We start from the raw sequence: 24774 nt of genomic DNA, 5'->3' as shown, positions 1-24774 counted from the left end.
GGAAGCTGGTTCTTTCCACGGGTTTTAATTTGCAGCCTAATCCATTAGGGAGGAACTCTTATCCTGCCCACCCTGCCCCGGGAGCAGAAAAGATTCCCCTTCTGAGGACACTGAAACCTCTTTTCCATGAAATCACAATTATGTAATGAAAAAGAGAAAGCCCTTGTTATAAAACTTCAATCACCGCTGTTGATTCAAATACACTAATAGCAAACAAAGAGCTTTCCTTTGTTTAGTCTGGATTTTCCTTGATCTTCCTAATGCCTTTCTTCTTGTTTATTCTGTAACCGTGATGTGGGACAGCGCAGACCCACAGGAGTGACTTTGCCAGCAAGAAATGACGAAAGCCAAGGGGCTCAGCTCCCTGGCCTCACCTCAGAGGAGCAGTCACACAAAGCTCCCGTTATTTTTCTCGCTGGGAGGAAATGTCCCCTCGCTCCTTCCAGCTGCAACAAGTGACTCTGGCCAGGTCCCGCACCCGGAGCCCGTTGCAGCCTGATCCCATCTCTGCCCTCCTACCAAAGGCCTCAGGAAGGGGACGGGATCCCATCCAATGGAAAGTAGCTCCAGATGTGCTCACAGAGCTCTCTGGGTCCCCTGAGTCCCCTGGTGCTCAGCCCACCGCAGAGAGGGAAGCCTGGAGCCCTCCCCACCCTCTCCAGGCTTCTGCAGAGTTTCCTTCCAAACACCTCAGGGTGCTCCTGGCTCCTCTCGTGGCTCTGTCACTCACAGCACCGTTCTCTGCCTCCTCCTCAGGCATCATGTCCCTGTCTGGGAACTCACTGCTGCTGCTGGTGGCCCATCACAAGAGGCCCCTGCTGAAACCTGCCGAGTTCTTCATCGTCAACCTGGCCGTCAGCGACCTGAGCATGACAGTGACGCTCTTCCCCTTGGCCTCCTCCTCCCTCTTTGCACACAGGTACCGCAGGGAGCGGCTCTGCCCGGGCCAGGGCCCCCTTCGGGCACCAGGAGCTCCCCGGCAGGGCCGGGGGACCCGGGGCTCTGCCTGGCTCGGGGCGTTGTGAGCTCCCAGCCAGCCTCCCCACAGCCGGTGCTTTGTGCTCCCCGTCCCCGCAGCTCCGCGCACGCACCTTCCCCGGGGCTGCGAGGGTCCTGCTGAGTGTGCTGGGGGTGTCAGCGTCCCCCCGGTTCCACGGGAGGCTCACGGCACCGCCATCTCCCTCTGCTCCCTCTCCAGCTGAGCGTCGCCGTGTGCCCGGGGTTCCTGGCAGCCTGGACCCCATCATAAATGAATGTGAAAATCAAACATAGCAGAAATTTCTTCCAGTGGTTCTGAGCTACGGAGGTTAGCGCGTGGTTTGAGGGAAAGTGAAGTCTAAACTCTGGGTTGTGCAAGCGTGGTGATATTTTAGTGCAGTTGCTTTTTAAACGGCTCCCCCACACACCATTGCTCCAGCTTTATTGCCTCAAATGATTTAATTCCTTCTGCCTGTGGAGGTTAACTGACGGTTAAAAACGCTTCCAGCTGGGGCTCTCAGCTCTTGTGCTGGTGCTGTCCAGGGGCAGGGCGGGGAGCAGGCCCAGCCCTGTGCTCCATCCCCTCCGACCGGGGGAATCCCTGAGGCAGATCCATCGGCGCGAGGCAGCGCCGCGCGGGGCCGGCGGCACCGCCAGGGGGAGACAGCGAGCGGCTCACCCGGGAACAGAGCGGAGCAGAGAGAACGGAGCTCACCTGGGGACAGAGAGCACAGAGCTCACCTGGGAACAGAGCTCACCTGGAAACAGGAAACAGAGCTCACCTGGGAACAGGGAACAGAGAGACCTGAGCTCACCTGGGGACAGGGAACAGAGCTCACCCGGGAACAGAGCGGAGCAGAGAGACCTGAGCTCACCTGGGAACAGAGCGGAGCAGGGAGCAAAGAGGGCACACGGCTCACCTGGGAACAGAGCGGAGCAGAGAGACCTGAGCTCACCCGGGAACAGAGCGGAGCGGGGAGAACAGAGCTCACCTGGGGACAGGGAACAGAGAGAACAGAGCTCACCTGGGGACAGAGCTCACCTGGGAACACCGCACAGGGCTCACCTGGGGACAGAGCTCACCTGGGGACAGAGCACAGAGAGCAGAGAGACCTGAGCTCACCTGGGGACAGGGAACAGAGCAGAGAGAACAGAGCTCACCTGGGAACAGAGCGGAGCAGGGAGCAAAGAGGGCACACGGCTCACCTGGGAACACCGAACAGGGCTCACCTGGGGACAGAGCTCACCTGGGGACAGGGAACAGAGCAGAGAGAACAGAGATCACCTGGGGACAGGGAACAGAGCAGAGAGAACAGAGCTCACCTGGGGACAGAGCAGAGCAGGGAGCAAAAAGGGCACACAGCTCACCTGGGAACAGAGCTCACCTGGGGACAGAGAGCACAGAGCTCACCTGGGAACAGAGCTCACCTGGAAACAGGAAACAGAGCTCACCTGGGGACAGAGCTCACCTGGGGACAGAGCACAGAGAGCAGAGAGAGAACAGAGCTCACCTGGGGACAGAGAGTACACGCAGCGTTCACCTGGCGACAGTGAGAACACACAGCACACACAGCACAGAGCACTCACCTGGTGGCAGAGCACACACAGCTCACAGAGCTCACCTGGGGAGAGAACAGAGCTCACCTGGCGGCAGAGAGCACACACAGCTCACAGCGCTCACCTGGCAGCAGGTGCGGTGGGATGCAGCCATGGCACTGGGACAGAGGCATTGTGCTGATGCCTTAAGTTTCAGCTTCTGCGTATTTCATGTTCTGTGCTGCCCAGGTGCAGCTCTGAGCTCACACTCAGGGTCACTCAGCTCTGCACACAGCAGCGACACAAAACAAATCCTTTTCTGATGAAGACCAAGGACAAGTTTCAAGCCCAAAAGCACAAACAACAGTGGCTGAAGAAAGAAAACAACGATACTTCACAACTCAAAGCTGTAATTGAATAATTAAACCCCAGTATGCAAACGGACCAAAACTTATCAAAGTGCGAGACCTCGTGACCGGCCATCCATTTTGTGTCCACCTTGGGCGCAGCCCTGGCCAGGCTCTTGTCCTGTCCAAGGTGTACCCTAAAGGCCTTTCAATAAACCTCTGCGTTATTCTCTGGCTCTGTCCAGTCTCTGTCCCAGGTCAGCCTTCCACCCCCAGCGTCACAGCAGCTCCATCACTGCACACCCGAGGAGAAGCTCTCAGGGACCTTCCAGCAGCGCCCGGGCACAAGGCTCAAGGTGAGAAATGCAGAAGGGGCGATGGGTAACCGAAGGTTAATTCAGCCTGCTGGGGTCTCGAAGGGTGACAAAAAGGCCGATTTTCACACAGAGCCTGCACTGACAGCTCTCACAGCCTGCTCAGCCCCAGCCGTGCGTGTCCCAGCTCCGGCACGAGCAGCGAAGCCCCTTCCACAGGCAGGGAGAGGGCAGCAGGGGACAGGATGTGCTAGTCCAAAAAACTGCTCAGACAACAGGTTCAGGATTCTGAATACATTCTTCAACTTTTATTCTCTCAGTAGGTAAGCAGTGGATTAAAAAACTCAGTAGCAAAACCAGACCCAAACTATGTCTCACGTCTTCAGAAACAAACATGTGCATTTGCACGTCAGATTTAGGCGCTGAACTGTAATTCACATCCTGACAGTGGATATGCAAATAACCAAGGAGGAATTTGGCAGTGGGAGCAAACTGCTGCATGTGTCACCGTGGCAAATGCGCAACAAACACGTTCAGGTGTTGGCAACGCTGCGCAAACACAGCCACGGAGAACAAACGCAGTGACACCACAAATTCTGAAACAGTGTAAGCAGCAGAGAAAAACGGGACAGCTTAATGCAAGCTGTCTGGCACTTCCCAGCAGAGGCTCCCTCAGCCACGTGCAATATTAATCTTGTACCTGGATTAGACTTTGTAGGCTCCTTTTCCTCAGGTACACGCTGCTTTTGCTTCCACTGAAGCCTAAAAATTCCGCTGGTGAATTCTGGAGTGTTAGGGACACTTCATAAATTAGGGAAAACAGAAGCTGCTCTTTTCTAAGATTCGAAGCCAAGTGCCAGCAAGGAGCAAGTGCCAATTACAGAAATCCAACTGCAACTGGCTTTAGCCAGAGAAAAGAAACTACAATTTCAAACGCAGCTCTGTGCTGTCACAGGCTCCCACTTCCCCAAAAACATGCTGTAATCAGTACTGTGGATTAGATCCCCTAAAACCAAAAAATCCCATAAAACAGAAATGAAAAATTTCTTATGTCACAAAACTACATTTTCAGAGGTGATTCCCTGTATGTGCAACATCTGCTCTCGTCAAGGTATGCATCTTTTCTGGGTTCAAAATGTGCAAATTCCATAAATTACACGTTTCTTCCAGTCAGATTCCCTTACTAGCGCTGAAACAAATTCACAGTATGAACTGTCAAGACTCTTCATGCCGCGAATGAATGTGTTTTTATACATATATATAAAAGGTAAAGTGCAACTCGTCCTGTTTCGCAGAGCCACCCAAGGGCCCTGTACCGCAGCGTGTGGTCGCAGCAGGTTTGGGATGGCAAGAAGCCCCCCCAGTTAACAATGTCACCATTTCACGGCAGGCGCATCTGCTCTTCAACGGGCAGCACGGAATCTGCCAAGCGGAGGCGCTTCCCTCAGCCCGAGCAGCATGCGAGCCTCGTGTGCTTCCCCTCCTGAACAGCAACAGAGCCGTGGGCTTCAGCGAAGAGAGGGGCACAGGACACGGCTGCAATGCGAGCTCCCCTGGCTCAGCAGAGGGGCTCTGAGCGGCAGAGGGGCTCTGAGCAGCAGAGCTCTGTGCAGCAGAGGGGCTCTATGCCGCAGAGGGGCTCTGTGTCGAGGGGCTCTGTGCAGCAGAGGGGCTCTGTGTAGAGGGGCTCTGAGCAGCAGAGCTCTGTGCAGCGGGGCTCTGTGTAGAGGGGGTCTGTGCAGTGGGGCTCTGTGCCCTTGCCAGGGGCTCAGCGCGCCCCGGCCCCGCTCTGCTGCAGCAGCTCCTGCTCGTCGTCCTCGGAGCCCGAGGGGCCCTGCCGCACCTCCTCGTACCACTTGTTGGTCAGGGTCTTCATCTGGATGCGCCCGTCGTGCAGGTCCTGGGGCAGAGGCAGAGAGAGCACCGTGTCACCCGCTGCAACGCCCACGTCCCGAGCCAGGGCACAGCAGGGCACAGCAGGGCACAGCAGGGCACACTCCAAGCCAGGGCATGGCAGGGCACAGCAGGGCACGCTCCTCAGGAAATGAGCTGCTCCTGCCCTCGAAGCAGCCCTTCTGCGTCCCGACAGAAAATATTTACCGGGTGCTCAGGCAGTAATTACTGCTCAGATGACCGTTTTGGTGATGGGTATTTTTACCTGTGCTCTCTAGACAGTCCTGCTCTGTGTGTTTCAACAATCCTAATGCTGTCTGGAGGCCCTGGCTTTGACTCTCCTCCTGTTCCCAGGGACACTGGGAAGCCTGTGGCCTGCCGTGGTGAATCACATGCTGATTTTTCCTGCCTTTGGTTGCAATCTGGATGGCAGCCGGTGCTTTTGGCTACCAGCTACGAATCAGATGCTTACTATGGTTTCTTGATTCCTTTCTGGTTTTGCAATAAATTACTTTAGTTTTTGTAGGAAAGTGCTGAAAGGGTACTTTTGAAAAGTACAAAACAAGAAGAAAAACAGTACTTTTGAGCAGGCTAGGAAGATGGAATGTACACTTACACAAAATTATGAACTGCACTGCCAAAATGCTTCCATGGGAAATTTGAAAAACAGTGAATTCTGTGCCTAAGGAGCCTCAGATTTCTGAAGCATGGGAGTTGAAAAGGCACAGTATTTACACCTTGGGGCCACTCAGTGTTAAGTTACTCTCAGGTGTTGTTTTGCATTTACAGCCCCAGAGCCTTGGTCTCTGGAAAGTGAGCAGTCTGGAAAGGGAAGGATGCAATGCTGGTGCCTATTTCCAAGATAGAAACTGCACTCTGCAGCAACATGACAGCTCCAGAAGTCACAGGACCACTGACAGTGAGAGACAGAACTGTGTGTGACAGCACTTTAAAAACTCTGCCCGAGTGGCAGCAGCTTTTCCCAGCAGCAGCAGTGACTCCTGATGCCCTTCATGGCTCCCTGCACAATTAAAGGCCAGTTCAGCACATCCACACACCAAGACTAACTGGGGTAGCTCTGAGATGCTCATTTAACCCAACTTACAGAGCAGCTGTTCATTACAGCTGCTCTCAGGGCATGAGCAATACACAGATGTCCCACTGCCCCATCACACGTCGTGTGGCTGCACCGTGAGCCCTGTGTGGTACTGAGGACCACCACCAACTCCACCAGTTTCTCTTCTTCAATAAGGAAACTTACCTCTTGTGTGAGTCTTCTGGTGAAGAAAGGATTCAAATACTCGACATCAAGGCGCATAAACCCTTTGAGGTTCTGGCGTTTTATGTACTGGGCTTCATATTCCTCCTCTGTGAGCTCTGATAAATGCTCGGATTCTATCGTGTTTCCCTAGAAAAATCACAAGTATCAGAATAGAGAGGAGTGGCAGTCATGCCACCGCCCTGCTCCAGCCCCTGCTCTGCGGTCTGTTATCAGCTGCCATGCTGGAACAATGTGGAAGCCATCCCCATCCCAGCCGTGCGGGGCTCAGGGCCGCATGAGCCTGTTCAGCTGTCGAATCCCTCAGCTTCCCTTTCCATGCTGAAAGGGAAGAGACCTCCAATGTTCCATGTTTTGTATTGCCACTCTTGCTGAGGACATGTTTCTGCTGTGCAGGTTTACCTGGTGAGCTGACAATGCTTCCACCCAGCAAGCACCACTGCTGCCATTGTCCCACTGGAAAGGAGCCCTGCCAAACAACCCTGTCCCTGCCCTCTTCTGCACTTCCTCACGTGGACAGTGCAAGGTAATTCTAAAGACTACAATCAACCTCATGCAAAGAGGAAATGTTCTTAAGATCCTCCAGAACAATACCCTGCATGTGCTCTTCAATGGTTTAGAGAAAAACAGGCAAAGAAAGTCCTGTGATACTTTTTACTCTCCAGTCTTTTGCACAGGAGATTCCAGAGTGGTTTTGGCTTTGTCAGATCTCTTGCTTTGCCAGAGATTGCTTTAAAATAAAGTCCAGTCAGGGGGGGATATTGCTACCACCTTCTCATGGCCTTTGAATTTTCCAAAATAATTTTCAATCTGCCTTTTATGAATTGCCATCTCACACTGTACCAACTACCTTCTCTCTGTACATGACTCAATCCTCTATCATCTGCTTTAGGCTTTTCCAGGGGTTACTTTAATTTAAATAGATCAACTTGCAATTAGATTGAATTAAGAGACTGTTTCTCCTCCCCTTGTCTAAACACTATTTTGTACAAACACTAACCAAACTCTGCCTTTGGGATACTTTAAAATTATATTGCTTAGCTTTGCCCTACTACTTTAGTTTTTTTCTACTGCCTTCATCTAACTTTTTAGTAAAAAAATCACGTACTAATCCTGAAAAATGTTTAAACTGAAAAAATCCCCCACCAAACCCCAGCGATCCTGTGAATGAGAACCCCAAACAAACAAACCATCTTCTCTGTCTTGCTAAGATTGACGTCCTTCTTGTTCCTCTTGCGTGGTTTGGAGTCCTCGATGTCCACGAGCCTGATGAGGGGCATGGTTCCCCCTCCCAGCAGCAGGATGGTGAAGAGCACGATGATGATGGTCGTGGTGCCGATGAGCTGCCGCTTCTCGATGGGCTCCAGGCCCAGGTGGAGGCTGAGGGCATAGGGAATGGCACCACGCAATCCTCAGGGAGAGAACAACCAACAGCAACGCCTGAGCACCCGCAGAACTCTGCTGCAGCTCTCCGCCTCCCAAAGGCTTCTTACAATCCTGTGGCGTGCCCGTTATCTACCACCCTAAAACAAGTCTGAGCACCTCAGACACTGCTGCTCAAACTGTGAAGCTGCTGGGCCTGGAGAGACAAGCAGCCTCTACGCAGAAAAGCTCTCATGGGGCTCACCAGAGCACAAAGAGGAAAGAGAACATTTCCTTGCACTGGGGTTTCAGAATAGTGCAAATGCTCAGCTGAGTTTTGCTCAGCCAATGAAAACCCAGTTCATTCTAGTGTGGGCCACACAATGAAAGAGATAAAACATTTTTTCCAGTTCTCGGTATTTTGAGCTTTAACTTACCACTAAACCACATGATAAACATCATCTTGGGAGTGATTTTATGGTCACGGAAAAAGTTGAGTAGGTAGGAAAGTGGAAAAATATTCACTGCTCTACCAAACAGAACCAGCACCTGAAAAACAGAAATAAAAGCAAAAGACCATTTGATGTGCCACATCCACAAGGCCCCAGCTGCAGCTGGTTTTACAGGCGAAGGTGAACATGCTCTTTTCGCTCACAGGCAGGTGTGCTGCTCCAGGAACAGAGAGAAACTCCTCAGCACAGGGCATTGCGGAATTTTACTCCTGAAACATTTTGTCTGCTTCACTGAAACTAAATCAGACCTGTCACTGATGGAGACCAGGCTGCTTTACTTATAATAAATAAATGGAACCCAGGAGGCATTCCAGGGAAACCAAGAATCACTCTGGGTACAAGTGCTCCTCAGTTCAGCCCCTTTAATCATTCCCTTGGTGCAGCAGCCAAGAGGCAGTAAGGTATTTCTATTGTCTCCCTGTGGCCCAGCTGCTCAGAAAGGCCAGGAGCCAAACAAATAGAATGTCAGCCTGTTTCTCAACACTTCCCTGGGTATGGCTATAAAACATACCCCACGCTGGAGCAACACTTTGAGAGCAGAAAAGAAAAAAAAGGGGACTGTTGATATAATGGCAAACAATTAACAAACACAGTGAAAACTTTAACTCGGAAAAAGGCAAGGCTTTCTCAGAGCATTGTTTTTAAGCTCCCCTACAAACAGACCATGATAAGGTAAATATCCTAGAATTAGTCAGCAGGATCCGTGAAGGGCTGTGCTGTTTTCCTTTATGAATCACCCCAAAATTACACAATTTGCATTGAGCCTGAGAGGGCAATGCCACACAGAAGGAAGTGTCACACCTTAGATATATATTAGATAGGGAAGCTGCGTGTAATGCAGGCAGAGCAGTTCCCGGTGCTGATATCCTATCTGGGGAAGCTCCAGATAACAACCCTTTAACAATCCTTCCCTTGAACCACGCACTCCGTGGGCCAGCGCACACTGCTGTACACAACTGGAAATGGATCCACCTTGCCCTCACTGGACTCTGCAAACAGGAACACGCTTCCCATACTGATATTAAACATTATAATGGCAACAGATGGAGGCAAGGCCCTGGTGAAACGTAATACACAGAGTCACTGCATTAAGCCACGCTGAAATGGGCTTAAAGACAAAGAATCAGGAGAGGAATCAGAGAATCTTTTATAAAAACCTATAAATCATAACAGTTGTTCTAAATTCTTTAAACTGTACAGTATCCCCCTTCCCCAGCACCAAAAATGCATCTAAAAAGATATGGAAGAAAGTAAATACCTACTATGCACCAGATGACAAAGGACATTTCAAACTTGTGAGGAAAACTAAAAATTGACAGGCCAAGAAATGCAAAAACACACGTTTCTGAAAAAGAGAAATCTCATCTTAATAAACAGTTCTAGAAAACCTTTTCTACTACATACAGCAGTACATAAAATTGGATTTCCTGACTAAACCCTGGAGAGTTGCTGGTGCTCACTAAGGAGTGGTTAAGTTCACTTTGCAGCAAAGCCACTCCCTGGTCATGCTGCATCCTCCTGCAACCAATACAGAATTCATTCACGGCAGCCCCCAGAAATCAGGGATGTTTGATGTGTCACTTCTTCAAAGGTTTGGTTTGGGAAAGGAACTGGAAAGGCTCTAGACCTCTGAGCTGCTTGTACCACTACCTCCAAAAACCTCCCTATGTGAAGTTACTGGTTTCGCAAGTAGCTTTTTATATAAAAAACATTCAAAAAAATTACCACTCAACCCCCACCTCCTAGAACTAAAAACAGACCAGAGGAACACACGAGTCAGAGATCTCTATCTGGCCATCAATCTTACGGCAAATCTTAGCAGGAGCCTGCAGGATGGGAGAGAGATTTACCGCATGTTTTACCCAGAGTGGCAGGAAAGGTGACTTTTGAGTGCCTTCCAGCCTCCACTCTCGGGAATTCTTCTCTTAAAGACAACCACCACTGACACACAAATGCCTGGATGCAAATTCACACCTCTGCTGCTCCCAACAGGATCACTGTTCCACGCAAATGACATTTTAAACGATTAGCGCCAGATTTAATAGCAGGCAGCACCTACCACACATGAAAGCAACAGTTCTGAGTGTCTGCTGCATCAGGATCTGCGTCACCGGGGACAGGTTGTGGTGTGTGTAGTGAGACATCACGATGCCAGAGAACAGGATTGCCATGATACCTGCGGGCAAGAACGTGGCAGTCAGCAGAAGACTCTGCAAGGATTTACTGCTGAGACCCTCCGGAGCAATCTTCTCACTAGGCAAAACCTGTTTCTACAGCAGTGTAAACATTTTAACATAGCAGTGTGGTCAGAACTCATTTTGCTACTCACCTGAGAGTGAGATCCCTTCTGCGAGGCCATAAGGAAGGTAAGCAAAGATAATCATCATCCCAAATTCTAGGGAAGGTGTCTTCCTTAAATCAATGTGCTTTAGTACGTACACACGGAAATGTTATGGAAAAAGTAAATTAAAAAACAATTCAAAGAAATATTTTGATGTGTTCATTCCACTACAAGACAATGATTATGCTTTAATGTACTTCTCTACTGAACAGCCAATAAAATCTACGTATTGGCCTTCAACTTAAGCATGGAAAGATTAGTAATTTCTTCTGTGAGGAATGTTTCTTATAGAAGCTACTGCTGGTAGAAGTCTGTCAGAAAACAGAGCTAGAGACAAAAAAGATCTCCTACTGATGCGCCTCTACAATACTGATAACAAGTAAATATTTTTGAGGCACAAGTAACTGTAAAGGGCACATAAGCTGCTTTTCTCTTTGACTTATTATAATTTAGATATGACTCAAGGAAGTGTTGAACATCTCTCTCCCTCTTTTGCTGAGGTGTATGGAGTAATTTCAGAGTTTGTTGAATTAGGCTGATGAACCAACCAAAAGGGGAAATACGTCTGTATTTAACCAAACATTCTACTCCCGTCGTTTGCAAAGTGTTTGGCAGCGTGTCCCAGCTGACACGAGCAACTGCTGTACAGCCCAGAGCTCCGACAGTGAAGACAGAGCTAGCACTGGGCAAGCCCTCAACGTAACAAAGGTGTGCGTGCCACAGCAAACAGCCCTCCTGATCTCAGCAGAGCAGCTCCTGGGCTGTTTAGCAACGGATTCATGGAAGGGAAGAGGCAAAACATAACCCAGGGTAAATCCAGAGAGAACAGTGTCTGCACTCGGCTGCCTGTGCACCATCCATAGGGACACACGAGCTGGCCTGACTCAAAGGCCCCCGGGAAAAGCAGCTTTCCTCTCTTTTTAATTAACTGGTTTATGTATGTAAAAAAGAAGCCATATGCTTGTTAAAATGGACTGGCATTGAAATGGAATTAATATATTTTAAATTTACAAAACAATTACCATAACTTATCACACTCCAATGCACATAAGCTATTATACAACATTTCAGACCTTAATTATGTTCATAAAAATTTGATTCCCCTTTTAATGCACATCCATGCACACTAACATAAAACAAAAACAATGTCAAATAAGAAATATCCTCTAAGAAATGCTGGAGAAGATGGGAAGAAAGAAAATACTACTAGAATGTTGCAGTTCACCAATGTATACACATTTATCACCAAAATCAAAAAAGGATATTAATGCAGAAATAAGACCAGTAAGTGTGCCAAGTGCTGCAGAGCCAAAGAACATCTTGAGGAAGTATCCCAGTGCCTGCAGAAAGGTTTGCCATCCACTTACATCTGACATATTTTCCCTCGTCAAACCTTCTGCTGTGCTAGATACAATTAAAAGAGAAATAAAAAGAAATGGTTATACATTCTAAGCATGGATCAAAAATACCATCCTTTGAGCATAACAACATCTTTTGAGCATAACAAAAAAGACTCCCATTTCTTTGTTGCTACCACTCTTAAAAGGCTTTTACTGTGATACATATAACAAGAAAAATGTCAAAAGACGTTAAATCAAGCCTCAGTGTAATTCCCCAAAGGGAAACCCAATTCTGCTAAAAATCCAGCACTGCTCCTCTGAAGAATCCCAGAATGGCGTAAATAGGCTACGGTGATGCCCAGTATTTCAAAACAACGTTCAAACTTTGAAAAGAAAACACGTTTTACAGTGGTAAAAACTCGTGTGATCCTCTGAGAAGAACAAATGAACAGGAAGAACTCTCATCAAATATTTAGATGTGGATGAGAGACAAGAAGGTCAGTGGAGGAAAACAAAGCAGCTCTTAACAGGAAAGAGGAGAAACCTCTTTGAATTTCAGGAGTATACTTCATGGAAATTCTGCACAAAGAACACACGGATTCTAACCAGTGTTTCTTTTAGCTGCTTTTAGCCTTCATCATCTTCCCTGAAAGCACCACAAATGTTAATAAAAGCAATTAGTTCATTAGAAAATTACTCTGACTTCACTACCTGCCTGGTACAGCTGTTCTACACATTCACAGTCACATCTATTGGCTTCAGCAATAACATGAAGATCTATCTATCCATTTTTCACTCTTTCAGCCCCAAAGAATTACCACAGGCAAAAGATAAGGATGCTGGATGTTCCTCGTCCCCGTGGCAGCCCCAGCACAAACACAACCCCAGTGCAAGGATGGTGCTGTACTCCTCCCAGGGCACGGAGGCAGAGCAGCTCTGGGAAGGTGAATATTTCTGTGCCTGACAGGTGACAACTGGGGCTCCTGTGTCAGCACCCTCAGATGGAAAGAGAGCTGATAACGGGCGGAATTAGAAAGCAATCAGTAATCTAGGGTCAATGAGGCACTGAGGTAGGGGGAATGAGGAAACCATTTACTGTCTTCTGCCTATGCAGTTCGTGTTACAGACTGCTTTTTACACAGAAGCACCATGCAAGATTCAGTTTTACACATGAAATACAGGATTTGTTCCAAATGAAGGTGGAAGAATTACTGTGTATCTAACACAAAATTCTGCAGTTACTGTTTCCATAAACGTGTGTGGCTCCAATGCACTTACTTGGTGAGGACAATCGAGACTGCATCGTTGAGAATACTTTCTCCAAAAACCAACATGTTAAGCACAGGATCCACATTAAGGGCATTGAAAATGGCAATAGTAGCCACAGGGTCAACTGCAGATATTAAAGAGCCGAATGCAAAGCTGGGAGAACACAAAAGAGGAAACTAGATGAAAGAAAAATACCTGCCTGGTAGCTTACGTGAACGACAGTAACAAAGCCCATTTGTGTTACAGTTTCTACACAAAGATAAGCTGTACTCTCTTTCCAGTCATAAAAACTTGGCCACTTGCCGAGTTCTTGAAAAAATGTACATTACTGATACTGAAAAACTCATACTGTCTTTTAAGATTTGGACAAGGAAGTTATACTCTTATCACATATATTAATAATACCAACTAATCCAAGTTTACAAATCAACATTTGGATAAAATACCCAGTATCTGTCTAAAGAAATCACTAAGCACAGACTAGACTAGAGTGCAATAGAGTGGAATATAATACAATACAATACTATCTGGAAATAAGGGCATAATAAATAGGGTATAGAAGAGTTCCATCTATTCCTTAGTTTCATATACAATGTTGAATCTCAGCAATCTAAAAACTAAACAAAAGAGGTGGCCAACTGCAGTGCACTTCCCACCTGCAGCTATCCCAAAAAAAGCTTCATTTCGTGTACTGCACCATTTCCCCAAGAGCTTACCTGTCTGTCATGTTGAGTTTATAAATTACATCAGCCTGAAAGAATAGGTAGAACATAATCACAGTCAACTGTGGTGTTCTGCTGTCCTTAAAAACCAAACTATTCATCAAATCCCGAGTTCATTACCAAGAAAAATTCACAGTAGTGACGTTATCCAGTTTAACACTGCCCTCCAACAGTAATCTACTGCTACAGTTCTGATCACCCAAGATCAGGGAACTAGAGCAGATCAGGCGAGCAGAGTAACCAAGACATTCAAAGGAAGAGAAATCTGAGGGGCAAAGAGGAAAGTACAGTTCTGTTCCGCTTGGCCTCAGAACAGAAGTCTGAGAGAAAAGATAAATATCTGTGTCTATATGTAACCAACAGGAAGCACCAAACCACAGAAGAGAAAAAACCAAAAATAATATTGCAGAGTATAAGATGGCTCTAGAGAACACAGGTTTTGGAACAGCCTTCCAACAGGATGACTGTGGAAGTTAGAAAAAAGTAAAACTCAAGCCTTAATTGCTCTTCCCAGGGAATATGCTGTGTCACAGAGTCACAGAGTGGCTCAGGTCACCTCCTCCGCAGGGCCCTTGGAACACGTTACCCGGGATTGTGTCCAGAGAGCTTTGAGCGCTTCCAGGGAAGGAGACGCCAGGGGCTTTCCAGCAATATCCATGGAGGGGCTGTACAACAGTGCCTTTGTGAGAGCAGAGAACTGCACTTTGTGACCCAGGAATTCACTTTCACTCTATTTGCCTGCTCTTGAAAAATGGACTTTCAAATAACAACCCAGATAAACTTAAGTGCTTCAAGGCAGTAAGTCTTACCCGGCCCAGGAAATAAATTCCTCCACCTACAATGAAAGCTGATATGGCAGTGCCAAATACTGAGAACAGAATGATGGAACCAATGTTCTGAAAAAAATTACCCTGGAACACAGTAATAAAATAAGTAAATTAGTAAAAATGGCCTGAGGAAAAAGTCATATTTGGGTTTGCATTTAATTAGAATCTAATTCACAACTGGGTTTTCAGTTACAAAGGCTCAGTTTGGTTCCAGACACCTCAGGACACACATCCACACCATCTGCCTAGAGAGAGTGCAGCTCTCTTGAGGACAATAGCAATTCCTTGATTCCCAGGACTGACTCCCAGTCTGGCACCAGAACAACAGCCCAATCCTCAGGCAAACAGCTGGATATGAAGCACTTTGACACATTCCCAACCTGGCAAAAGTGTAAGTTAATCCCTCTGTTGGAGACAGGGCATGTGAAAAAGGCTTGCACACTCCCCAGGCTGCTAGTCCATGGCTTGTGATTTTGTGTGAAAAGGTCTCCAGGGTTGGTACCAGCTCCTGTACCAGCATGGCCACGGCTCCCTGCCCCTCCTGCAGCACAACTGGAGCTCCAAACCCCCTCGGCCAGGACCAGAGCTGTGACAAACACCCTGGAAACACGAGCCCCGGGGCAAGGGTCAGAACCTTACACACATTTCCCTCTTCTTTAGCTGTGGAGTGACCCCACCTTTCCCACTTCTGATCTTACACCTTCTCACTTCTCCTCCTTCACAGCAGCCCTTGTACAGCCCTGGTGAGGTAAGAAACCTCTCCAGCCAAGGAAAAGCTCGTCCCTGCTGTACCCAACACCTTGCCAGCACTCAGTTATCAGCAACAAGCTGCACTCCCTGCACTCTGGGCTGAAGAGGTTTAAATTCTGCACTCTCAATTTCCTAATGATTAATATAATGGAATTTAATGCAATTATCCTAAGCTTCATGAAGCTAACTAAAAGCAGAATCTGTTCCAAACAAAACCTCAACATGCAAAATGAGTGTCTGGCAGGGACTGACCTTGTGCAGTGAATATCCAGATTCAAATATAATAGGTGGAAGCAAAAGCAGAAAAAACATATTTGGACGAAACATTTCTTCTTCCTGAAAAAAAAAAAAAAAAAAAATCAGGGATGGCATCATTATTGAAATGATATCAAATCTTCCAAAAGAAAAGCTATTAAAAATAGTGATGGGAAATGAAAAATCTTTCTCCCTTCTTATCTCAAAACAGACGACTGAAGAACAGTAAACTATTCCAGGGCTGCTACTTATATTGCTCCTTTTCAACCCAGTGATAGAAATTGAGGAGTTACCTATTTAAATCGGTGTCTCCAAAAGAGCTGCATAGAAAACAGGTTATTTATGGTAAAGGAAAAACCTTCCTGTTTCCACAAAAAGTATTCCCACTTTCTGTGAGAGTCTGGAAATCTGTAAGGACTGCCAAGGAACGGTGAGCTCTCGGCCACTGTTTGAACAGAACAGTTAACTGGGACCAAGCAGTTTCACTGAAAACTCATCACCTGACAAGAGGATCACATCATCAGCCCGGTGCCCCTGCAGGTGAGCAGGCTCAGGTGACACCACCTGAGGGGCCTGAGGCTGGATTCCTCTCAGCAAATGTCATTTCTGCCTGAATGGAATGGTTCTGTTCTGATGGTTCCTTTTTGCCATCGCAGTCATATAAATGGAACCCACCATGAGGTAAGATGCTATTTTTTTGTGTCCCCAGTCTTTGTCACTTATCTCATCCCCTGGCTAGCACTGCTCATGCTGTTCACCCAGCCTGGCACCCTGGTCATTCTGCTGGCAGAGTAAGCACAGAGGGCAAATGAAGCCCAGCTGAGGAGGCCAGTCTCTTTACTCACCTCCTTACTCCCCCCTGGTCCCCCCAGCACTGAACACGGAGTTGTCACCTCTGCAGGCACCGACTGACTTGTTTAAAGCCAGGGTACACAGCTGATGCACTGTTCTGTCCTAACACCAGCTTTCAAACCAGAGGTACTCATCTCTTTAAAGTCTCACTCCTGCCTGTACCAGTGATAATCATCTTAAAGGATTTGGGGGGCTTAGAAAACCAAACTCATCCTTTGGACTGAAATGCTCCAGCCCGTGACTGGGACTCCACAGCTGACACTGCCTGCTCCTGTCAGCACAGGAACTGCCCCAGAACAAAACCCACACCCTGAGTCACTACACTTGGTAAAAACCCTGAAACCAGAGCTGGACAAGGAAGTGGGAACAATGGAAAGGGAGGACTGTGTTTGTGCTGCATGGAAGCAGAGCAAAATAAAAGACGAGGACTCTGACTGTCAGCTGTGCTGGCCAAGAGCTACCAGGAAGTACAAGGTCCTGGTGGTGAACTTGAACGAATGCTTAGTAAGGCGTGATCAGGAGAAATTACATTACAAAGTTTTCAGGGCAAGGATATGATCCGAGATTTCCTTTGCACGGGGGAATGCCTGCAGTTAAATATTTCAATTTTTATCTTATCAGATAAACAAAAGGTATTTAGTAAATTTAGAACCATTCATAACCATGTAATAAAGTTCATAATTATTGATTAGAAATTTTCACACCTAAAATTAGGACAGCCTGTGTTAAAACCTAAGCTTTAGTGCAGTGAAAGTAACTCAGGTAAGCAAATAATAACATGACATCTGTGGCCTTTCACCCTGGCTGACAACATGGGCAAGCACAGCTCCCCAGTGCCTCCCAAGATGTGACCAACACTTCCCAGAAAACCCCCACTAGTCATCAGCTGTGATCAGTATTTCCTGTGTTTAAAGAACAAGTGCTCAAATCCTTCTTGTTCCTTCTTACATACATGATCTTACTCAGATTATTTTATTTAATCCATTAGAAACTAATTTAAAATGCTGACGTTGTGGCCATTTAACTGATTTCCAATTTTAAGTCAAATCCAGTCGACACAAATCATGAATGAAAAGCACACACTGCTGCAGCCCCCCCAGTTTCTAATGAGTTCATACGTAAAAATGAAATATTACAACACAACTGCTGAGCTATGTAATTGTTTAAACAAGTGTACACAGAACCAGCGTAGTTAGTTGACAAAAAAGAAGTATAATGTGTAGTTCAAAAACTGCATCAGATTGAAAATCTACGCATTTTAATGTAGTCCAACTAAGGAGAAAAAGATCTTGCTTTAGAGCACTAACCGCCAAGAAATATAAAACTGCAAGCTAGGATTAAAATTCACTACTCAGACCAAGATGTTCAGCTGGCTGATATAAATCCTGTTTAGAACTGGCAATTCAAATCACTGTGACTTCAATCAGTTCACTGATCTAATGAATTGTTTGGTGCTGTGAAACAAAATCACTGCAAGATTTAAATGCTGCACGATTTTAAAGTAAAGCAGGAATAGTGAAGAGTTCATTGCTTTGATAACATGGATAAAGAGTAGGAGGCAAAATCCTTGCTTCACCGTAGACTTCAGCTCCTGGAGAAGCTTCTGCCAAGACCTGCCCTCTAAAACATCGAGTATCAAGCCTTTTTCATAAGATTTAGGTATTTTTCTACAATTAAAAATTAATTGTTACAACTATACCTTCCAGTTGGCCAGCTTTTGAGCCTCTATGATTTTTATAAAAGCTCCCATCAGGATACCTAGGAGAGAATAAGAAAATATTCTGAAATAGCCACAAAACACATCACTGTTTATCAGCTCTCCAAGTTTTAGAAGTGAAAACAAGGCAAAACATAGTGCAGCAAGTCCTTCATTCCTAAACCATGAAAACACTGAGTGGTTTTGGGTTTAATACCCAAACACCCAGTTTCCAATGCATTACATAACTGCAGAGCTCCCCTGCACAACAGATTGTCCCTTGGGATATCCTGACTCCAAACAGACCTACTGAGAGTGTGATGCTCACTGGTTCAGAAAGATAACAGGCTTAACTACTCAAAAACGCTTCTCATCTAAGCTGCACCCAAATGAAATTCCACCTTTCTTGCTGAAGAATCAGGAAGTTAAGAGCTAGGCATCTGTGCCTCATGTCACTTCAATATTATTTGCAGTTAAAGCAGCTTAAATGAAATCACTCTTCTCCACGGAAGTAAATTTTGTTTGAATGAAATCAGAGCACTTTCTGGCAATGAAGAAGGCAACAAACTCTGAACAGGGTGGAGATCCTGTCAGAACTATTTTCCAAACGAATTACACACTGTTTAAGTCATGTAGAAATAATGTGAATACAGAAGAATTTTTACCAAGGCTGCTGCAAATTCAGTTGTTAAAGGTTATTGTTCTCTTTCCTCCCATACATCTTCAAACATAAAGACATAAAACTGTACTGAGACTACTTCTGGAAGTCATGAAGATAACTCATGAAGTGTTGTTAACTGTTTCCAAGCAGTTACAGGGAACTTGTCTTTAGCCAGGTTTCAGATCTGTGTTTCTGCATAGTTGTGTTTTATTATTTACAGAATGGAGCCTTCACAGCCAAACACTGGGACACAGAAGTCAAATACTCCAAAGGAAAGGTACAGAGTGTCTGAGAAGCTTTAAGTACGCGTTCCTGTAACTCAAGTAAAGCGTGCTTTCCTGTAACTCATGAGGCTCCTCTCATGCTGCAGCTAACAAAAGAGTCTCACAAACAGAATCACATGGATCACTCCGGATGGATGTGTCACACACACAAAGCCATGAGGCCTAAGCCTTCTTTTGCACAAAAATCTGCAAAGGCATCGGTCCCAGAGGGTACAAATAATTGTTCCATGAAATGGTTTCTATGGAAAGGAAGAGGAAAACATAAATGAAGGAACATCAAAGCTCTGCTCTTCCTTGAAGGACAGAGTGCAGATACAGCCACTCACACGCCACATACATTTACAAACTACTCTTCCTTTTTTACTAAAGGGATGAATGCAGGTTTTGATCAGCAGTTTCTGTTAAATCAGACAGGTCAGTTTTGCCAAGGGCTTAATTAGAAGGGTAAATCTGTAACAGTTAATCGATACCTCATTATTTTCAAAATTTTTATAGGCATTTTCTTATTGCATCCCACCTTTATTTTTCCTGAGAACATGTTAAAACTCAGTAACAAGTCAAAGAGAAAAATCTTTTCTGGAAACTATTTTTACCCACAAAATTCCAGCAACTTATAAGGATGAGGATCAAAATCCAGGCTCAGAGAATGCACTCCCACCCTGTCCACTGGAGACACGCCCTCTAGAAACCATAAACCAGAAGGTTCTGGGCAGTTTAGACAATGGCAGGAAAAACACTTGTGAAAATCATACTTCTCTGCTGCCACTTTTATTCGCCTTCAATAACTTCTTGAGAGTATTTGCTTAATTTACAAGTCAAAACAGGACACACCTCACTTGTGGCACTGCTGGCAAAACTGGACACTTGAAACTCAAGCTGTGCTCTTGCAGCTGTGCAGAGCATTACCAGGACCAGAGGGTCACTGAGCAGCACTGAGCTGGCAGCTCCAGGGATTGCACAGGCGCCGAGTCCTGTCACCAGGGCTGAGAGCACTTCCAACATGACTGAGCCCATAAACGAGCTCCAGCAGGCTGAAATGACACAGGGCATGTTACCTGGGCTGCTCCTGGCTGTAACACCCTGCTGGCTCACAGGAACTGCATCTGCTGGTAGCACGTCACCTCACTGGGGGGACAGACCGCTGTGCTTCACCCCAAAACCCAGCCGAGCACCTTCCTGCACGGCCTCTGAACAGGACACAAGAGATGCAGCACTGCTCCTTCTGCCCCACCCTGAGCAGCAGTGACTGCGCTGGCAAGAAGCTTTCCTGTTTCTTGAACAGGATTTTGTTGGGGCTCACAGGAACACAGCACACACCAATCCTAAATCCAACAGCTAAAATCCTCCTCCTACAGCTGAGATGCCAAGGAACAGGAAGAGGAGAATGCCTGCTCAACCAGTAATATGGTCCTTTGAGCTGCCTCAGGATTATAACTAAGCATCTTTGTCTTGTATTTTTAGAACAACTGTCAGTGAAAGCATCACCAGCAAGAGAAGCAAAAATATTACAAAATATTGCAGACAAGTCACAGCTGAAAAACTGGTGCTGGGAACATTCAGACCAGGTTCTCCAAACATCAGACAGCATGTAGAGAAAATAATTAATGTATTTGGCCTGATTTGCTCCTCATTTACACATTTATAAATCAGGAGCAACAACATACAAATAAATTAAATTACCCTGATATAAAACTATAGGCTCAAGAATAATCCAAATTTAATCCAAATTAAGTACACACTTGATCCCCAAGAAGGGTGACTCTTATAGCTCCAGCCATAGGAAGAGCTCTTCTCCTGGTACTGCTGGGATAGTTAAGGATCCCACAGTCCAGGCGAGTTTTTGGGATAGCTGCAGTGCCCAGCCACACCAAAATCCCACACTCAGACGTAATTCTGCCACATGAACACGTGTCCCCACCTCAAAGGGAAGGCTGCAGCCTCACGGCCAGGGAGTGCTGCACATCCTGTCCTGCCCTGAGGATGCAAACCAGAGGAAGATGCCAAAGTACTCAGGTAGTGACATCCCTATAGGTGTCATTTTCCTGGGACAGTCTCTGCATGTATGCTCACTGCTTTATTTCTTCAATCGATTTAACTCCATGAATTAGTTGTTTTCTTCACTGCATCCAGTTTGCTGCATTTTTTTAGTGCTGGCTAACACACAACAGTGCATTATCTCCAGTGCACACTAGTGACAGCCCCTGGATTAACACAAATCCAACATAAAGATGCCAGGATTACTCACCTAAGGAAACAACAGCCACGCTCTCTGGTAAAAAATGAAGCCGGTATTCTATCAGTAAATGCACCAATATGATGCAAATAGCTGTGAAGGGGAAAAAAAGGAGATTCTGGAGTGTTGGAAAAGAATAAAATATGCCTTTAAGTAGTATTTTTAAAACACATATGCAAACTTTTCCTCATGATTTAGTAAACTTTACTTTGGCAAAAAACCCAGACGCATCAGTGTAAAGCAGTAGCTCCCACCACCATAAATGTTCTACATCACTGTGCCTGTGCAAAATCCCACTTCACAGAGAACCAGAGCAGAAATAAACCCCTCTGATTTTGAGCTGGCCTATGCCCTCAGACACAGACTACAGTTATCAGAGATCAACAGACTTTCAGTTCATTATTCACCTATAACAAGAAGACTAAAAAAAATCGTCATGCCACTAGACTGTTCCTCTTGCTGTGCCTGGACTCCAGTCTGAACTGGAAGGATGGGTTTGGGAGGTGTAGGTGCCACCAGCTTGGTAGTAGCGGCCAGCAAGGCGTGGAGGGTGGCATTGATGACTTCATGGGTGGCATTTGCAGACCTGTCAGGACAATATAATATGTGATTATAGTGGACGGGAGCAGCACGATAAAGCCCACCACAGAAATGCACACACATCAGCCAACCACCAGATCATACTGAACTCGTACTGGTGACCGGGTCCTTGCGGTCGTGTTTTAAAAGCAGCCAAACACTAGAAGTTCATGTTCACGGAGCTGACTATTGCTTCACGCACCGCAGACCCCGTCACGCTGCAGCGCAGCCTGGGGCGCAGTGAGAGCCTGACCCACGGCCAGCGCAGCCACAACGCCGCTGTCAGCCCCGGCCCCGTCGGGACTGCGGCCCCGGGGCCCTCGGCACCGCGCGGGGCCCTCGGGGCGGCCCGAACCGCTCAGCGCACCGCCGCCAGCCGCTGCTGAGTGCAGAGGCACCCCCGGCAGGAACGGCACGGCACGGCACGGTACAGCCGTGCCCCGCGGCAGGACCGATCCCGGCCGGCCCAGCCCGGCCCGACCCGGCCGTGCCCCGCAGCCCCGGGCCGCCCCCGCCGCCCCGCACTCACTCCGCCATCTTGCCGGGCTGACGCTCCCGCGGCGCCCCGCGCGCCGCCGCTTCCGGCGCTCGGGAGGGCACTTCCGGCCGCGGGAGCGCGCCTCCGCCTCGTCACGTGACAGCGGGCCGGCGGCGCGCGCGCGGGGCACGTCGCGGTTCCCGCGCTGGGGCGCCCCCTGTCGGCTGGGGCAGCGACTGCAGCGCCGCCATCGCTCCTGTCCCCAGAGCCACCACTGCTCCCTGTCCCCAGAACCACCGTAGTTCCCTGTTCCCAAAACTGCCATCACCTCCTGTCCCCAGAGACACCACTGCTCCTGTCCCCAGAACCACCACTGCTCCCTGTCCCCAGAACCACCATCGCTCCTGTCCCCAGAGCCACCATCGCTCCTGTCTCCAGAGCCACCACTGCTCCTGTCCCTAGAGCCACCATCGCTCCTGTCCCCAGAGCCACCATCACTTCTGTCCCCACAGCCACCATCACTTCTGTCCCCAGAGCCACCATCGCTCCTGTTCCCAGAGCCACCACTGAGGCGTGTTTCTGAGGTGCTCTGCACACCCGGGTGTGACGCCTCCCAAGTGTCGTGCAGCATCGCTCCAGGCCCGCTCCGGTGCCCGAGGCAGGAGCCGGATCCCGATGTTTCCAATCAGACCCATCAGCTCCCGGATCCCTTCCCGGGCTGGGCTGGCCTGTGTGAGGCACAGCCGGGCCGCGGCCCTCACCGCAGCCTGGCCTTACAGCAGCTACAGAGCATCAGACCAGACCCACTGAGCTGAATCAGAGAGTCGCTGCCTCAAAACCAGCAAAAAATGCGCTTGAATTAAAATATCAGTGGGTAAATAATTAGCAATTTTAATCAGCAAATTAAAATAATGTTTAAACCAGCTTTATATGGTCTAAGTTCAAATGCCCTCCTGGCCCAGGCTGCTGCTGGGGTTGGGTCTCTAAAATCTCCTGTGCATCCTGGAAAATCAGGCTAATTAGCACCTTTCAGCTTACAAAGCCAGTTGAAGATAACCATCCATCCATCCATCCATCCATCCATCCATCCATCCATCCATCCATCCATCCAGTACAAGTCTGAGATGCTGGGCTGACAGGGACATGGGACAGTGTATAACAGCATCACATGCATTTCTGTTCCTTTCTGGTTTGACTAGCTCAGGAAATTAAAGGGGAGTTTTACAAGCACACTTATCGACTTGAATACCTCCGATTGTTTTAATATCAGCCGTGAACTTAATCAAATTAAATTGCAGATTTATGACAGAGACACTGACGCACATTTACATAAAAGTGAAAGCCCCCTGAATAGGTATGAACGTGCCTGAATTTTTAAAACCAGTGACAAGGACAGCAGCTGTTTTTCTCAGTGTTACTGGCCGGGCAGAGATGGAGAATGTCTGGTTTCATGTTGACTGAGTGAACCTACATCTCCTTTGCTCACATGATGTGGTTTTGTGACCTACTTAGATATTCTTACCACAGTTATGACCAAGGCTTTTTTTCCACGCTGGCTGGTTTCCGACAATCTGCAGCCTGCTAATCCCCATCTGCTTTAACTCATTCTCTGCATCCCAGAAGCGTTTGGGACAGAGTGCACACTTTCAGCCGAGGCACAGCTCCTGGGGTGACTCAGAGTTCACAGGTGCCAGTGAAAAACGAGACTGGCGCTTTGCAAAGGGGTGCAAGGTGATTTCCAGAGTGATGTGCACATCTCCCTCCACTTGGAAACGGCCGGACTGCAGGCCTCCAACACATGAGAAACTCAGGCACTTTTTTGGTCTCAATTTTCATGATATACTGGAGTAGGGATTTTGAACAACACTTCATCCATAAATAATGAAGCTTGGTCCAGAATGAGATGCACTTAAGCTGATGAAACAGGAAATTTCCTTGTGAATACTGTCTTCCTTTTTTTTCTGTGAAAACTAAAATTCAGAGTTTGCCAAGGATGGCTGGAAGTAGCTGGTCACTAAAGGGTGAATCATCAGTGTTTCCCTTGAGAATGCCTCTAAGAAGAAATTAGTCTTCTGCAAACTTGCATGTTTTTAGCTCCTAATAACTTCTGGAGTTTTTCTTTCCTTGTCTGGGAAGCACAGTGAAAAAGCCAGAAGTTGTATTAAAAGGGATTGAGGGAGAGTCGGTGGGATTGTGGCAGAGGGGGACAGTGGGGGCCATTGTGCCTCTCTCCTCCACGCAGTACAGCTCATGCTCTGGGTCACAG

The 24774-nt window shown here is 47.4% G+C and overlaps 1 protein-coding gene across 1 annotated transcript; it reads right to left on the bottom strand.

Moving 5' to 3' along the window:
• Positions 1–3456: 3456 nt before the first annotated feature.
• SLC9A8 (solute carrier family 9 member A8) lies at positions 3457–22628 on the bottom strand. Its single transcript, XM_040080170.1, has 16 exons — positions 22560–22628; positions 21859–22037; positions 21464–21544; positions 18277–18335; positions 15723–15806; positions 14703–14804; positions 13888–13922; positions 13181–13324; positions 11828–11966; positions 10551–10656; positions 10281–10397; positions 9484–9566; positions 8147–8258; positions 7538–7758; positions 6330–6476; positions 3457–5075 (listed from the first exon to the last, which is right to left on the bottom strand). Exons 1-16 carry the CDS (start codon positions 22565–22567, stop codon positions 4944–4946), a joined length of 1749 nt encoding a protein of 582 aa, XP_039936104.1. The 5' UTR covers positions 22568–22628; the 3' UTR covers positions 3457–4943.
• Between the last annotated feature and the right edge of the window lie 2146 nt (positions 22629–24774).

The sequence above is a fragment of the Hirundo rustica genome, chromosome 16 (genome assembly GCF_015227805.2).
Source record: "Hirundo rustica isolate bHirRus1 chromosome 16, bHirRus1.pri.v3, whole genome shotgun sequence".
Lineage (NCBI taxonomy): Eukaryota > Metazoa > Chordata > Aves > Passeriformes > Hirundinidae > Hirundo > Hirundo rustica.
This window is presented reverse-complemented; position numbering and strand designations above follow the sequence as displayed.

What these genes read in the sequence shown, in the direction of transcription:
- SLC9A8 (XM_040080170.1), bottom strand. An exon ending in AAAAGCTGGCCAACTGGAAG is followed by an intron (nt 15,807 to 18,276) that starts GTATAGTTGTAA and finishes TTTTTTTTTCAG; the next exon opens with GAAGAAGAAATGTTTCGTCC. An exon ending in AAACTCAACATGACAGACAG is followed by an intron (nt 13,325 to 13,887) that starts GTAAGCTCTTGG and finishes GTGTTCTCCCAG; the next exon opens with CTTTGCATTCGGCTCTTTAA.